Source organism: Papio anubis, chromosome 12 (assembly GCF_008728515.1).
Source record: "Papio anubis isolate 15944 chromosome 12, Panubis1.0, whole genome shotgun sequence".
Classification (NCBI taxonomy): Eukaryota; Metazoa; Chordata; class Mammalia; order Primates; family Cercopithecidae; genus Papio; species Papio anubis.
Window position 1 is genome coordinate 7670686 of NC_044987.1, and position 17257 is coordinate 7687942.

Below are 17257 nucleotides of genomic sequence, written 5' to 3' on the forward strand. Positions count from 1 at the left end.
GCTTCCTTCAGGGTCTCTTGTAAGGCAGGCCTAGTGGTGACAAAATCTCTAAGCATTTGCTTATCTGTAAAGGATTTTATTTCTCCTTCACTTATGAAACTTAGTTTGGCTGGATATGAAATTCTGGGTTGAAAATTCTTTTCTTTAAGAATGTTGAATATTGGCCCCCACTCTCTTCTGGCTTGGAGAGTTTCTGCCGAGAGATCTGCTGTTAGTCTGATGGGCTTCCCTTTGTGGGTAACCCGACCTTTCTCTCTGGCTGCCCTTAAGATTTTTTCCTTCATTTCAACTTTGGTGAATCTGGCAATTATGTGTCTTGGAGTTGCTCTTCTCGAGGAGTATCTTTGTGGCGTTCTCTGTATTTCCTGGATTTGAATGTTGGCCTGCCCTACTAGGTTGGGGAAGTTCTCCTGGATGATATCCTGAAGAGTGTTTTCCAAGTTGGTTCCATTTTCCCCCTCACTTTCAGGCACCCCAATCAGATGTAGATTTGGTCTTTTTATATAATCCCATACTTCTTGCAGGCTTTGTTCATTTCTTTTTCTTCTTTTTTCTTTTGGTTTCTCTTCTCGCTTCATTTCATTCATTTGATCCTCAATCGCTGATACTCTTTCTTCCAGTTGATCGAGTCGGTTACTGAAGCTTGTGCATTTGTCACGTATTTCTCGTGTTATGGTTTTCATCTCTTTCATTTCGTTTAGGACCTTCTCTGCATTAATTACTCTAGCCATCAATTCTTCCACTTTTTTTCAAGATTTTTAGTTTCTTTGCGCTGGGTACGTAATTCCTCCTTTAGCTCTGAGAAATTTGATGGACTGAAGCCTTCTTCTCTCATCTCGTCAAAGTCATTCTCCGTCCAGCTTTGATCCGTTGCTGGCGATGAGCTGCGCTCCTTTGCCGGGGGAGATGTGCTCTTATTTTTTGAATTTCCAGCTTTTCTGCCCTGCTTTTTCCCCATCTTTGTGGTTTTATCTGCCTCTGGTCTTTGATGATGGTGATGTACTGATGGGGTTTTGGTGTAGGTGTCCTTCCTGTTTGATAGTTTTCCTTCTAACAGTCAGGACCCTCAGCTGTAGGTCTGTTGGAGATTGCTTGAGGTCCACTCCAGACCCTGTTTGCCTGGGTATCAGCAGCAGAGGCTGCAGGAGATAGAATATTTCTGAACAGCGAGTGTACCTGTCTGATTCTTGCTTTGGAAGCTTCCTCTCAGGGGTGTACTCCACCCTGTGAGGTGTGGGGTGTCAGACTGCCCCTAGTGGGGGATGTCTCCCAGTTAGGCTACTCAGGGGTCAGGCACCCACTTGAGCAGGGAGTCTGTCCCTTCTCAGATCTCAACCTCCGTGTTGGGAGATCCACTGCTCTCTTCAAAGCTGTCAGACAGAGTCGTTTGCATCTGCAGAGGTTTCTGCTACGTTTATTATTTACTGTGCCCTGTCCCCAGAGGTGGAGTCTACAGAGACAGGCAGGTTTCCTTGAGCTGCTGTGAGCTCCACCCAGTTCGAGCTTCCCAGCAGCTTTGTTTACCTACTTAAGCCTCAGCAATGGCGGGCGCCCCTCCCCCAGCCTGGCTGCTGCCTTGCCAGTAGATCACAGACTGCTGTGCTAGCAATGAGGGAGGCTCAGTGGGTGTGGGACCCTCCCGGCCAGGTGTGGGATATGATCTCCTGGTGTGCCTGTTTGCTTAAAGTGCAGTATTGGGGTGGGAGTTACCCGATTTTCCAGGTGTTGTGTGTCTCAGTTCCCCTGGCTAGGGAAAGGGATTCCCTTCCCCCTTGCGCTTCCCAGGTGAGGCAATGCCTCGCCCTGCTTCAGCTCTCGCTGGTTGGGCTGCAGCAGCTGACCAGCACTGATCATCCGGCACTCCCCAGTGAGATGAACCCAGTACCTCAGTTGAAAATGCAGAAATCACCGGTCTTCTGTGTCGCTCGCGCTGGGAGTTGGAGGCTGGAGCTGTTCCTCTTCGGCATCTTGCTCCGCCCCAGCTGATTCTTGAGCAATGAGTGTCTTTAGGCAAAAAGACACATGAAGGGAGAAAGACACACCAGGATGAGGAAACAAGTATACAAAAGGTATGGAAAAGTAACAGTGTCTGCTGTCTCTAATCAATAAAGAGGCCTTTGGCAAGACCGAGGTTCAGGCTGTGAAGGAGGGAACTGGCAATGGGACAGGAAAGCTATGTTGCTTTGACTCTCCCTATATATCATGATAACAGGTTTATGCTCTATCTTGGTGACTACTATGGACTGAATTGTATCCTCCTGAAAGTCATAGGTTAAAGCCCTAACCTCCAATGTGACTGTATTTGGAGCTAGGGCTTTTAGGAGGTGATTAAGGTTAAATGTGGTCATATGGTGGGGTCCTAATCCAATAGGATTGGTGTCCTTATGAGAAAAGGAGGACAGAGCAATGTCTCCCATTTGAGGACAGGCCATGTGAGGACACAGCAAAAGGTGGCCATCCACAAGCCAGGAAGAGAACCCTCACTAAAACTTGGCCATGCTGGCATCCTGATCTTAGACTTCCAGCCTCCAGAACTGTGAGAAAATGGATTTCTGTTATTTAAGCCATCAGCCTGTGATATTTTGCTATGGCAGTATGAGTGGATCAGGGCAGAAACCATCCACATGTTTAAGCAAGGGAATGATATTACAGAAATGCGTTTGAAATGCACTTATGTGGTAGAACAGTAGCTTAGGCAGTGGAGAGGGTCTTTGTTAGTCTGCAGACTAGGCAGTGAGTTGAGGATGCCGTAAGTTCAGATAGAGATCATGAAAATCTGGTCTAGGGCTGAGCAATTTGGAATATTTGGGTAGGAGGCACATTGATTGCTAGCATGGTAATAGAAAAGTTTTTTGGGTGTGTATGTAAAGTTTTGCATATATATATGAACTTATATAACGTTACATGTTACATATATAACTTATATCTAATATGCTAATATACACAATTTTATTATATAAAGATGGGAAGGAAAAAGGAATACTGTATGTAATAAACAAAAAGAAAAGTAAAACTTGTCATCTAAGAAGAAAGCCTAAAGGAACTTTGAGTGAGATCTTTCACTCTCTTGGCTGCTATAAAAGTTTACTAATTTATAACATAGGTGGGAGGTATGGGGGATGGCTCAGGGGAGGGGCATGAAAAAGAAGAATGGAGGAAAAGAATAAATGCAGTATAATTTCTAAGACTTTGAATATCACAAATGAGTCATGTAACTGGAATATCACTTTGTCTTCCAATAATTTCTACATAATTAGCCTATTCATATACACAAAAAGAGCACATGGCATATTCCAAAATGACACAAGACCTGTTTCAAACCCTAAAGAGGGAAGCTGAAGCTTGTCTTTGGTGCCATCCCCAGAGCTTTTTGGAAGGTCCTGGCCTACGCACCCAGCCAGCAATGACACAAGGCATGGAGCGCTGCCATCTCCTTTCACAATATTTCTTATATCTTTTCTTCCCTGTAAATTACACACTCTTCAAGTCTTTGCTGAGATAGATAATGCAGCTCCCATGTGAATTGAATACCCAGTGCCCTGCATGCATGAGTGTGTCAAGGCTAAACAGGTCTATTGTTCTTAAACAGTGCTGTTAGAGAATTGTATCCTTGTGCAGAATGATGCTGAAGAGATAAAAATATCTTTCATTTCTTTAGTGCCATGCCTCTTAAAGTGTGTTCCACATTTTGCAAACTATATATAGACTCAATTCATTACCCATCCTCATAAAATACAGCCAGAGCAGTGGCAGGCACATGCCAGATGTTTGACAATGGTTTAATAACAGAGGGAAGAATAAGTTAAATTGGATTCAGAAAACAGGAAATAGGATGTGGGGCACTAGGTAAAACTTTACTACTCATTCAACAGTATGTAGTGAGAGCCTACTGCTTACCTGGGTAAGAGCTGTGGACACAGCTGTGAACTAGAGAGGTGCTGTCCCTACCTTCATCGGGCTGCCAGGGTACCAGAGAAAATACAGGATTAGACACTTTTTACAGTAAAGTGTGATTCACATTAAGACACAAGAAATACAAGGCAACTTTGTCCTCGCTCCCTTTAAAGGAAGTCTTTTCCAGTTAGCCACTCTGGCATCACCACTCTTACTTTAACACAATGTTTGCATTTTGCATCCAACATGGTTGTAGAACGTATGTTGAAGGAAGTCTGTTCTGGAACCCAGAACCAAGTCTGGATGTGGAGTCTGGTTCTAGGGAAAACAAGGAGACAAGGGAAAGACATGAGTTCAGTAAGTTGGGGAAAGACTGAGGGCTCTCAGACTGAGTAGAATGAACACGAAGCAGTTTGAGGAAAAGTCAGAACCCATCACAGCAGAGAGGTCCACGCAGATCTCAGGATTGTCACTTGCTCACTTGTCTCCTTGGGGATGGTGACCCACCACTTGAAATCATCTGCCCTAACCCTGATGGCATTAAAGAGCACTTCCATATGTCTGCATGAGGAAAGGTGTGACCTCTGGAACAGAAGACAATGGGATTTTAGGATTCTGAGGAATCCTGGAGATCCACTGGCTCAAACCAGTCATTTAATACATGAAGAAAGGTGTGCCCAGGTTCATTAAAGGGCTACAATGATTAGCAGTGGCCAGGCCAGCACCACATCAAAAGGCTCACCAGACTCCCTCCATGAGGCCTCATCCTTGATGAATCAGGGGAGCAGACACCCTGCCCTTTGGGGGATGCTTCTGAAAGTTGAATATCTGGTTCTCTGATACTTTCCCTCTACAATGGAAAGACCAACTGCAGGGAACAGGGGTTAAGGTCTCGTAATCCACCTTCACAGAAGTAAGGAAGAAATCTGTTTCAGATAAACGAAAAAGAAATAGGCCAGAAGACTGTGACTGCCCAGGTCATAAAGGCTGCCACCCAGCGAGGACCTCTGACGACTCTCTGGAAGTGTACGGAGCTTGGAGTCCCTATTAACTTACCTACAACTGGAGAGTCAGGTTACCCTGAACTCCCAGTAGGAGGCTGTTCAAAATGTGTTAAATCCCTGGACAAAAGAGGTTTAACCAGTACTGGCAGGATATATGAAAAACAAAAAGGGAATGTGGTTTCTAATGTATCTCTGCAACAAATACTGTGAAGAGGCATTGAACAGGAAATTCTCTGTACATGATGACTGCCCGTCTCTTAAAGAGCCGCTCCCTCTCCTTGGTGATAATGGTGTCTCATGAACACAGAGTAACTGTGACAGGGAGCCTGGCCAGCATGGCTGTGGGGGAGATGGAGAAGGATAGGACAGTGGGGACACTGGGCCCAGATGGGGGCCCTGGACTGTTGCCTCAGCCTGCAGCTTTCCTGCAGGGCCCCAAGCAAGCTAACCTAGAAGGATGCATCTCTAATGGAAAGGAAGGGCCCAGGCAGATGCCATCCAGGGCAATTTCTCTTATTAAAATGCCATTGAGATGTTTTATAATCTTTTCTCACATACACACCTGTATATACCTCTTTCCAATTAGAGGATAAACTTTCCAGGAACAGGAATCCTCATAGTCATTCCCCATGTCTTTAAGTATCCAAAACAGGCCTTTGGACAAACTGAGGGAATAACACATGTTAGACAATGGGCTGACAGCTAGGAGGAAAGTCAGGAGAAAGTGGCGGTGAGCTGAGGTCTGCAGTGTGCCTGAATGCCAGCCTGCTCAGAGCACTCGACAGCCGTACCCCTCACTCTTGCACCGGGACCCAGAACCTTGCACATCACTCTCTTCGTCCCAGATCTCAAAAAACCCTGGGAGCAACTTACTGCCTCCAGGCAGCAAGGCTTGGAAGAGCAGGAGAGCAGGGCTTGGAAGCTGTCCGGGGGGGGGGGGGGGGGGGAGCCTTGCCCTCCTTTCACTTTTCACTTCTTGGCCAGCCAGCAGCAGAACCTGGGGCGGGCCGGCCTCCTCTGTAGGCTCCCGCCTCCATCTGGGCCACCCTGCTCCCGCTCGCCCGGCTGGCGGAGGTGGGGGGCGGGGCCAGGGGCTCACAGGACACAGCACTTGGCACTGGAGGCTTGGGGAGGGGGCTGGGGACTGATGGATTCGGCCTCCGGGCTCCACGCCTGGTGAAGAAACGCTGGAGAGGATGCCACCTGCTGGCATCCCACCGGCTTGCACGGTGGGCTCAAGAGACCTGGAGCCAGCCTGGATGTGCAGAAAACCGGAATTCGGGCGGTTTTCCAAGTTGCTGGCTTTCGGCTGTCTCTTTAGGGCTGCCGCCTCCACCGACTGTCCCCGGAGACCCCGTCCCCCGCGCGCCGCCCCACAGACGCGAAGGCTTCCAGCAGGGGCGGCGGTCTCTCTCCTTTCCCCTCTTGCAGCGCACTCCGAGGTCTAGGGACTCTCCGCGCTTCTCCATCAGGTGGAGCCGTCGGCTCCTCGCCGCCTCCCTCCTCCTCCCTCCTCGGGAGCGAACCGCGCGCAGGCAGCCTTGCAGCGCCAGGAGGCTAACCGAGCCCCCGGAGGAGGTGAGGCCGCGGGCAGCCGGGCGGAGATGGCGGGGCCGCCGTCGGGGCTGGCGCCAGAGCCCGACCGGCTGTGGGTCCTGCAGGTACTGCTCGCGTTCTCTGCCCCACGTGGTGGCTGCCTAAGATTGCCGTGGGTTTTCCGGCACTCAGGCTTGAGATGCCTCCTGGTCCTTTTAGAGGCGGGCAGCTCATCACTTAATCCAAGCTTTTTTTTTTTTTCTTTCTGCCGGAGACCGGAGGTTACAGGGAGGGAGCAGAGGGGAGTGGAGAGGGGAACAGGCCCAGCTGGCTGGGCGGTAGGGGTGAGGGGGGTACCTGGAGCCACTAAGGGGGCCATGAGGCCAGTGTTGGGGACCAACGGGAGAGCGAAACAAGATCCTTCCAACCTGGATCTCCCAGGCCCCCCTCTTCTTTCCAAGAGTGAGTGCGAGTGTGGAGTGCGCACGCCTGTACGTGTGCCTGATTATTGCGTATTGCACACTTCACTAGCCTTGTGACCCTGGTTTTGTAACAGTTCCCTCTGGGGCCGAATTAAGCAAATCTGGTCCCTGGGCCATTGAGGAATTAGCACTCAAAATTAAACAACAGCTTAAAGGATAAATCTTTAGTTAAAACATCAAATGTTGCTAAATTTGATGAAGAATCTGCATTCTAATATGTATCTTATTCACTGCAAGAATGGCACGCAGACACCTGAAATTTCTCCCCAACAACCCCACAGGCTTAATGGAAACCTAGTACTAAGGTGACGGCGCTATACATAGTTATTTTCAGTCTTAATGTGTTATTTGGCATATGTTATTGAAAATTATTCCTCATCTCCTGTGTGTGTTTCTGATTTGCCTCTTCCATTTATTGCATGATCTCTTATACCAGGCTAATGGACTCAGGCTGAGCTGACACTGCTTCAGTAACTTGTTTGTTAATTTAGCTAATGGGTTGCCTCTTCTGTGTCCTCTTAGCTTCTGTTGCTCAGCATTTCTTTTTCTCCCCCCCCAAAGTTTGCTTACAAATTTCCCTTTGATATGTTTAACAACCTCTAAGCGATGCAGTTAAACTATTAAGTTAAGAATAGAAAAGTCAACAAAGCAGACACCTACCAATTTGTAGATCTTTGGTGTCAACTACCAGGTATCAGCTCCTACTAGCACACTTCTATATGCCTCTGCTTCTTTCTTCTTGTTCACAAATACCAAGGGATAATTTCTTAAAGTTAACATTCACATGGAAACTTGGAGTTGGAATGTGCCTGGTAGTCAGCAGAGTCCTCAAAAGGTGTGCTACTGAAGGAGGAAAGGCTAAGAGTTTCCAGAAGGCCTCCCCAAGGTCCAGGGACTGAAGAAAGCAATGATTGATTTTAGAATTGAACGCTAAATGGCACATGTCAGGGGAGCCTCTTTCATTTCCTCTCCTCTCTCTTCGCCTCTCTTTCTCACACCGCATAACATTGAATATTTTTCTGTGTTGCTTTGTTACGTCCTTAGAGTTTGTATCTTCTGTGTATACTCTGCTTGCACACTAGATTATGAGCTTCTGAAGGCATGGTCTGTGCCTATTATTTTACTTCCCTCCATGGCCTGTTTATACCAAGCATGCCTAAATGTCTATTAAGTAAATAGACCCAGATAAATTCATGTTGGTATCCTGGAGGAAATCGAGTTTGATTTGAGAGTGGAGTGTGAATTTCATGACAGGTAAAAGACTTGAAGATCCTTAGGAAGCGGTTGCCTATGACCTTGGCCTCTCCTTCGCAATTGGACTCACAGCACCTCTTGGAGAAAACACAGGCTCAGAGTGATGGAGCGCTCATTAGAGAGGCTCTGAATGCAAAGACAGGCTGCTCTCCTGTCCTCGTTAGGAAATGCACAAACCAGGATAATAATAATAAATGGGTGTGTGTCACAAACCTACTTGCCTTTCCTTTAGTTCCTGCATTTTGTCTTCCAGGAGTAGTGCAAAGCAAACTAAGATCCAAATGTTCAGGTTTTATTACCTACCTCCCCCCTCCACCTACCCACCCACAGGAAACTCTCAGAAATGCAAAGCATGCTTATCTCTCCTCCAACTCTGAGCCTCCCGCTGCACACATTGGCCAAGTCCTTCCTAGGGAAAGATGCACACCCCCCCTTCCTAGTTCCCTTTCAGCCTAGTTTCCAGTTCCTGTGCAAAGGCAGGGCATGCATGTTTTTGTGCACATGCATGCATATACCCATCCTTAACTTCACTGTTAAACAGGATGCCGTGTGGACAAAAAGTCACAGCTCCGCTGCAAGCTCAAGATGCCTTTTGGTCAATAATGACGACAAAAGCTGAATTTTTCCCTATTTAGGGAAAAGAAAGAACACAGCCTTTTCCCCCACTGTCCGTTTTGCATAGATCTCTTTTTTTTCCGACTGTTTCCTCTTTAATTATGACCTGTCTCCCCTCCCTCTCCCCTCGCCTCAGCTTCAGTGAAAGGAGTCCTTCTGTCACTCGTCACTAGCTCGCTCGCTCACTGTGGGAGGAGCCCGCCTGAGGAAGCCGTGTGCCTGGGATGCCAAGAGCCAGAGAATGGATCTGCTCCGAGTGGGGACATTGCTGACAATCCCGGCTTCCCGAGGCGGCTGAAAACAGGCAGTTTGTGTCTGCTGGCTGTAGATACCCAGAGGCACAGAGACCGAAGCCACCCGGAGGGACCCACGGACGGACAGATGGTAGGCGCGAACCCGAGAGGACCGGCGGAGGCTGAGAACCGAGAGCCGCCAAGGAAGAGAAACTAACTGCATACCCAAGTTACCCCGCCGGCTTTCCTTCGCTGCGCTAAGGAATGAAACCTTTCCAGCTCGACCTGCTCTTCATCTGCTTCTTCCTTTTCAGTCAAGGTAGGACCCCTGCGCTGCTGGAGTTGGAAGAAAGTCGGCTGGGTTGTCAGGGCGCGGGAGGCTGTGGGCAGGAATGTGGGCAGGCTTCGGGAACTCGGACTGATGGATGCGTCTCTCGGTGCCGGGCTGAGATGCCCTGGCATTGCCTCTTTGCCTTTGCAAATGCAACAAAATGGTACTGTTTATTTTCCTTTGGAAAGAAGGGGTATGGGAGGGGAGGGGAATGACTTTCTCCTTTCACTTGTCAATATCCAGCTCAAACTCTCCAATGCAAATGAGTTCTTTATGCTTCTGGTATGTTAATTAGGTAGTATCTCTGTGGTTATGCCACTCTGAACTTCTGGGCACCTCCTCTCCTTCAGACCCAGGCCAGGGAAGGAGATGGCAGGGAGGGGGAGCTTGGTTTAGGTGAATATTTCAGCTTGAATAGGGTCTGACTTGCACAAGTGTATTCGAAAGCGAATGTGTGTGGTTTGCACTGTTGAAAAGGGGGTTGCAATTACAGAATGCATTGTGGGGGGTAATTTGCAGTGCTTGGGAAAAGCTTGTAAAGAGTTTCATTGAACGTCAATGAGTTCTCTAAATTAGGTTGAATTCTGAATCCTACACAGGACTGAATTCAGGGTATAAAATGAAATTTCGCCCGTGGTGCTGATTGTTTCTTTTCTGCAGCCTAGCAGGGGCAGAGAAGCAGGTGGACTCTCCAGAAAGAACTTTGCCACCTCTAGGCTCCTTGCCACTGGGAGCCCTGGGGCTGGTAGTGGTGCAGGAAGGAGAGGGAAATTCGGGAGAGGGAATGTGAGTGCCTATTTAGAGAAAGGCATCAAAAGTCACCTGTGGAATTGAGTTTGAAGGGGCAAGTACATGTGTTCCTTCCCACTCTTTTGGAATGCCAATGCACCTCTGCCATCTGAGGCTGCATTTATGCCAGCCAACACAGCTCTTAGAGGTGCAAGACTCTCAGAAAAAAATCCACAACAGAGCACGTCCATCTGTTGATTAAATGAAGGGTAAAAGTTTTCGAGAAAGCAAAGCACCTCCAAGGGTGGCTGGCTTTGCAAGCAAACAGCATGTCTTCTGTTTCTCCCCTGTCGGGGAGAAGCCAAATGTAAGCAAAAACCTGGCTTCCTTCTTCTGTTCTCCCACCAGTACTTGTGGTCACTGCAGATTTTCTCCTTATCTGTGCAATTCAAACTTTGCTTCTGGCCCTCCTGATGAAACCGAAGGGGCCCCTTCTTCGTATTTGTATGTGCATACTAATGCCTGTGTATAATGATAATAATGTATGTACACATACACACACACACACTCATATATTCATATGGTTGTGTGCTTCTCACCAGGGCTCCCTACAGCAGCAGGAAGATAAATTGCCTTCCCCAGAGTTTCAGGCTGAATGAATAAGAACTATCTCAGAACACTGGTATAAAGACAGGTTCAGTTATATCACCATTTTGTAAGATTACCCTCTTTCTTGCATGTGTGTGTGCTTGCTTATGAGCGCGCACACACACACACACACACACACACTCGCTCACTCCCATTCTTTGCTTCTTACCAGTTCACTCAGGAAGTTTCAATATAGAACCCCTGAGAGAAGGAAGGAATCTTCCAACCAACCCCCCATAAACACACAAACTCACATTTGCATGGGACCAGTGCATACTCTAATCAGTCTTTTTTGTGTTTAGAAGCTTGATCCGTGATACTTACCTAGATTGGCATAAGAAGGCTATAGGTGTCTAAGTATCCCTGTGGCTGTCTGAATCATTACAGTGTACATCTTCTGTTGTGCTTATTTCTTTCTTGGTCTGGAGATGTTTCTTGACTGCTTCATGTGAATCTTTAAATATTTACCTATGGAGGTTAAATGCTCTATTTTATCTACCCTGAGTCCTGAGAGCGCTAGGAAGAAACCATAACATCATGCAGTTCTTAATGCCTTGTGCTCCTGGAGTATTCTGAGCTTGGCCGTCACTGTCCACCCTACCAAATGGTAGATACCTGGTCCAGAGGCTGGAAAACAGGTCTAAACAAAGATTAGGAGACCCAAGTGGACATGGCTGGTCAGATACCCTGCATCCCTGTACATGGTGTGTTTCTTGAATAGACAGCCTCTGACTACAGGAATTAAGGGGTCAAGCCATCAAGTGAGAAGGTGTTTTATGGACTTCACTGCAATATGATGTGGTTATCTTTTGCCTTGATCTGTGGACATTTGTTTGTGTGGGTGTTGTTTTGAGCATTATGAATTCCCCAGAGGATTCTATTTGACCATCTTCACATATATGCTTAGCTCATGTACTGTGCCCCACCCCTACCCAGTGTCATGCATTCATCAACTTATTGGATAGAACGCATCCATGTCTAACAGGTCATAGGAGGTCCAGCCCACATGGCTCTACATGGCTTCCACTCTCATGCCCCGGACTGAGGTCTGAGGTTACACCCCTACCTGGCAGTCTCACAGAGCCAACTGCTTGACCCCTGCCTCCTGCATGCTGGGATGCCTCTCCCAGGAAATGCAAAGAGACTCAAGGGATGGCCTTTCCCTCAGAGACAACAAATGTCCAGGGTTGTTTTTAGTGCCTTATCTGGCACTCCGATGACATGGCCATCTGCTGTCCAACACCTCTCACAGTGGGAATCTGCGTGGCACTGAGGAGTTTCTGGGAACACGATTCCCAAGCTCCATGCTCCCAGTATCTTGGTCCCCGTGCAGAGACAGTGCTCCAAGCAGTGCTCTCAAGATACAAATAAACTCTTAAAGTCCGTTCCAGTCATCCTTTTCTTCCTAATTTGTCAAATATTTATTTACCTTTACTTTTTTTCATAACCCTTTAGAGAGACAGAGAACAGAAATCAACGTATAATTAATATCAGTAATATGGTGGGTCCCTATTCTTTGAAAGTTTGGGCTTTTCATGTAGATTGAGATCAAGTATTTCTTTATCTTTCTTAAGGTGGCGGTAGTAAGGCTAAATAACATTCCTCCCGATTCCACCCCTGCCAGCGTCCCTGGGCCTGGCTCCCAACGAGGGAATGGAGAGCTGCCAGTGTGTACTGTTTGTGGGCTTCTCCCTTTCTGGAGATACCTCTTCCCTCAGCTGTCAGGACGGTTGTGCTTTGTTCAAAGAGGGATAATGTCACAGCACAATTTCCCTCCTGCTGAGAATAGTCATGTTCTGCCCCTGGGTGAAAAAATAATCGATTATCTTGTCATCCATAAACTTAGAACTTGCTATATTTTTTCCCCTTTATCATTTCACTTCAGCCACAACTATTTCCTTCCATGCCCTCCTTAAGCTTCAAGCCCCATCCCATCCAGCCTGCACATGCACATCTTAGGTAGCTTGAAGGGAATAAGGTCCTAGAGGACTGATGCTCCCTGCCTCCAGGGAGATCTCCGATCTCCACTTCTGAGACAGGGGAGACACAGTAGCCAGAACTTGGCACCTTCTACTCCAGACACTCGTAAGAAAGGTGTTCTTTCCCTCGCTCTCTGGCATTTTGCTCTGGCATTCCTAGAGTGTCCTGCCTGCCTTGTGATTTTGCGGTTCTGAAGGTTCTAATTCTGCTGAACCCAGATATCTTGGCTTTGCCTGCACACTGTACTCTATTGGGGTAAAAGTGAAAACTTGCATTGATCTGTTAATGGCATCCCTGGGCTAAGGATGCATTTGAGGTACCATCTCCCTACTGGGAAGAATCTAAGCAGCCCACTTGCTCTCCTGCCTGGCTGGGAACACCAAAAGGGGCGGTCAGTGGCTGTCAGTGGCTGGCAGAGGGCAGAGGGTCATGGTGATCTGAATCTCCTAGGGAATAGAAAGGTGTCTAGTAGACAGAAAGGTAAAACAGAGTGAGTGGAGGGAGCAAGCCAGGGTAAAGGGAGCCATGGAGATGACAAGAAGCATGGAAAGGGAGGAGCCACTGCAAGAGGCTTGAACTAGCAAGGAGTTCCCTTGGGAGGGCCAAGGTGGGGGAGGCATCGGAAGAGAGCCTGAACACATCAGAGGTGGCCTAAGGAATGGAGCGATCATAGAGGGTACAGGCAGAGAAGGAATCAGGAAACAAAGTGGGGAATGAACAGCAACTTTGGAAACACTTACACTCACTCAGAAATGTCATAAAACAAAAGATGAGGGAAGTAATGTGTGTTTCTCCCTCCTACCAGAACCCCTAGTGGGATGACGTCTTGTCTAGAGGAAGAAGAATCAGTTCTTTTGTGCCGGAAGGTCAATGCACAGCTGCCAAGGGTGTGGGACCACTTCTTTAACAGATCTTTGGGTGGGGGAACTGGGGCATGTCTGTTGGAAATGGGGGTGGCTGCGTGTCTATGTCTCAGTAGGGAGTCCTCAGTTACCAGCCAGACCTATTGAGGATGGAAAAGAAGCTCCCTAGGGGAAGGACGGGTGGGGTGGGGTCAAGGCCTTCACATTGCTCTAAGAGGATACCATGGGGTCCCTCTCTTGGGTGTACAGAGAAGGATTTGGCTTGGAACAGGCAGCCACAAGCTAGGCATGGTACCAAGGAGCAGCCCTGCCTGGTGTGTGCCTGTGTTGGTGGAAGCCAGGGCCAGCAGGAGATGGGGTGGAGCAGGAGATTAGGCCTGAAGATGCAATTTCTCTTTTTTGTTCAGCCCAGTGGGGGTGACTTAGGCAGCATTATATTGCAGACCCAAAAAAGCACATGAATAATCCAGAGCGAATTGAAGAGATTTCAATGGCAAAATAATAACAATACTAATGATACCTTTGATTTGCGGAGTACTTTTCTTCCAAGGAGATAAAAAGATAAACTGTTTTGGAAACATGGATAAGGAAAAGAAAATTGCCCATAATGGAGGAGTGAGGAGGAGGGCCAAAAGCACTGGTTTTATGGTCTTGACATATATGGGGGGTGCTAAGGGGGCTAGAGGGGCATAGGCATTATTTTGTAGCTACAGTCCTTATCCTTGTAAGTTGTTGAGATGACCTTAGGTAAAAAAAACAGTGCAGGCATTTTTTATTGGGGTCCATCAAGAAACAGACAGGCACTGAACTTGTCCTGTGCGTGGAAAGAGGGGTGTTCTAATTCATCAGTGGAGAAGGTCAGTAAGATCATGAGCATACTGGAATGCACACTGCAACTCTCCCCACCACAGTGATCTTGACTTTAATGGTGGTGCTTGCAGCAGAGTGATTGGAGCTCCAGTCTTGCCTCAAGGCCAGGAGACATCCCAGCATTCTCGGAGCAGGGTCGGTGGGAGCAGCTGCTCTGGGGGCTAACTGTTCCCTTGGATTTCATATCCCATCACAGCTATTCATAAGGGAGTGAGCAGCAAAGCCAGCCAGTATATTGTGCCCAGGTTGTAATCGCTTCATCCTGTATTCCAAGTAGAGTGGGATTTTATTTCCAGTTAGAGGAATGATGTGAGAATCGACTGCATCGAGACACAGTACTGTTCCATACGTCATTGCATGTCATTTTCTTTTCCCAAGAGAACGTCAGAATTTACCCAGTTAGAAGTGCATGTCAAGTAAGAATATAGATACCTTATAGATCATCAGAATACTTCTCTCACGGTCGGGGAAGGGGTGCTATGTTCTGCCATCTGCCAAAGCTTTATTATGAAGCACGGAAGGGCTTCAGTCCTCCCAGAAAGCACTGTGTCATACAGCCAAGGGTCACAAGAGGGTGGGGGATCTTCTCCCTCATTGAACCTCCCCCAACTGCACGTTAACTTTCATTCACTCAAAGCTTCTAACCCACTGAAGGAACTAGGACCATTATGCTTTTTAATTCTTTCTCTTCTCTCCCAGTGGTAAAAATGAGTATTCTGGCTGTATACTTCTAGAAGTTGGTAAATGTCAATATTGGATAAGTGTTTCCTTTATATCACTGCAATTTAGCATAAGCTGCTTGGAAACAAATGTCTTCGGTAAGCATACAATGTTTCAGTGAGTACACAGTCAACACCACTATGAACATTAAATAAATGTCAGCTATTCCTTGGCATACTTGGTAACAAGTTAAAGCCATGGAAATAGTGGCCAGCACAGGTGAATCTGCTCTGTGCCAAGCTGTTCTGTTGGGGCATGAAGGGTGGAAAGAGGAAGTCATCCTTCTTCTCCTTGGAAATAACTGCAAAGGAAGCAACCAAACATAGACACCTGCCTGCATCCCCTGGACAGGTTTTTCCTGGCATCTGGAAGCCTTCCCATGCCCTCCTGACCCCCTTACTGAACACACACACACATACACACACACACATCCCACTTAATGTTGTATCAGTGTGATATCTCCAGAACTTACAAGAAATCAGCCACTTTCCTCAAATGGGAGCTATGCTCTCACCCTACTCTTTGCCTGTCTTCATAGGCAAAGCAAAGTAGATTTATCTGAGGCTGATTGTTTTTTGACAATTGAAACTAAAACTGCAGTGGATGGCCTATGTATGTCAGTATCAGAAAGGATGTGTGCGTATCATGCTGAATTATCTAGATGGTCTGCTCACTTGGCCTGTATTCACTGGATGGTTGTTGCAAGTTCAGATTCTTTGTAACTTATGCCTAGACGACTGAAATTTGAAATCTGAGGCCAGGAGTTGCAGCAATAACAAACAAACATCACTGTCACTATTCCACATTTTTCCCCGGGGGCTCCACATAGTCTGGTGTCTCAGTGGGTGAAATATACTGCTCCTTCCTTTGTGATCAAATACCATTTTATGACACTGAGGCTCAGCCCTTGGCCACTCAGCCAGCACTCACTGTGGGCCTCCTATGCAGCAGGCACTGTGCTGGGGCTTTTGATGCAAAGATAATGAAGATAATATTTCTGCCCCAGAGCTCTTAGTCTGGTTGGGGAGCAGACACTTCCATTAAGGTTACAACATGTTGGGCTCAGAGCTGTCAGAGTGTTCTGAAAACAGGTGGATCAGCAAAGATATCAGAAAAGGTTGCAAGAGGAGATGATGACATCGTGCTTGATATTATAGGATGCTCAAGAGTTCTCTAAATGAAGCATGAAAAGAGATTTCCAGTCTCCTACATACCTTACAGTAATTGCAAATACAAGAAGGCAGTACAGAATGTGGTATGTTCAGAAGCCATGGCAGTATGAGTGGCTAGAGTGCTACTGTGTTAGGGAAGTGGGAGAGGAAGCTTGGGAAGGGAAGAGTCCACTTGTGAATGGCCATGGGTACCATTATACATCTTTTGAGGATGGATTGAGAGAATTAAGTAAACACCTGAGAAACATTGCTAGTAGCCTATTGGTTTGTGGTCCTCTCTAAGGGGGTTTAGGGATCAACATGTTATTTTTACTTCTTATTATTTCTTTTGTTTCACATGGGGCTAAAAAATGTAAAATTGAACGGAAATATACCTTTTCATCTTTCTTTCTAGCTGATGGTTGAAGTGAGCAAGAGAATAAGTATAGGGGGATCTGACCTTAATGGTTAGTCTACATTCCACAGAGGAGGCACAGAAGGATGGTAGGTAGATGAATGCCAGAGCGATGTGTTAGCTAAAGAAGGTGGAAGAGAAGAAAAAAGATCATGGAAGCACACAGAGGCAGGACTGCTGGCTGCATACTGGACTTGAGCAGACAGCGTGCATTGAGGAATGGGATTTGCCAGTTTGTGGGTCTGCTTGAAGGCTAGTCAGAGACGCAGGCAGCCTAACATTGAAGATGAGTGCTAACCAGAAGGGGAAACAGCACTGAATCAGGTGAGCACAAAAACCTAGGGACATTTTGCTGATGATGTGTTTCTTGTTCTCAAGAGGAAGCTAAGTTATACTGGCTTTAGGGAAACCAAGGTTACAAGTTAAATGATTCTACTCAGAAGATGTTGGAAATGTTTTACAAGGCTACCCTTCATTTAAGATTAGAGAATGTCATCAGATCTACCTGTATGTTCCACACTTTGGCCTGTTC

The 17257-nt window shown here is 47.0% G+C and overlaps 1 protein-coding gene and 1 pseudogene across 3 annotated transcripts in view; one reads left to right on the forward strand and one right to left on the reverse strand.

Annotated features, from left to right (window-relative positions):
• Window positions 1–1882: 1882 nt before the first annotated feature.
• LOC103877995 lies at window positions 1883–6407 on the reverse strand (annotated as a pseudogene).
• The window catches only part of LOC116269804 (kin of IRRE-like protein 3), a 619860-nt gene continuing 608770 nt past the window's right edge, over window positions 6168–17257 (forward strand). The window contains exons 1-2 of one of the 3 annotated variants that reach the window (XM_031653882.1): window positions 6168–6559; window positions 8922–9337. In XM_031653882.1, coding sequence (XP_031509742.1) covers window positions 9283–9337 — 55 coding nt within the window. In that variant the 5' untranslated portion in view covers window positions 6168–6559; window positions 8922–9282. Of the gene's footprint in view, window positions 6560–8307; window positions 9338–17257 lie in introns of those variants that run through there. The other 2 variants (XM_031653881.1, XM_031653883.1) reach the window with 2 other exon arrangements.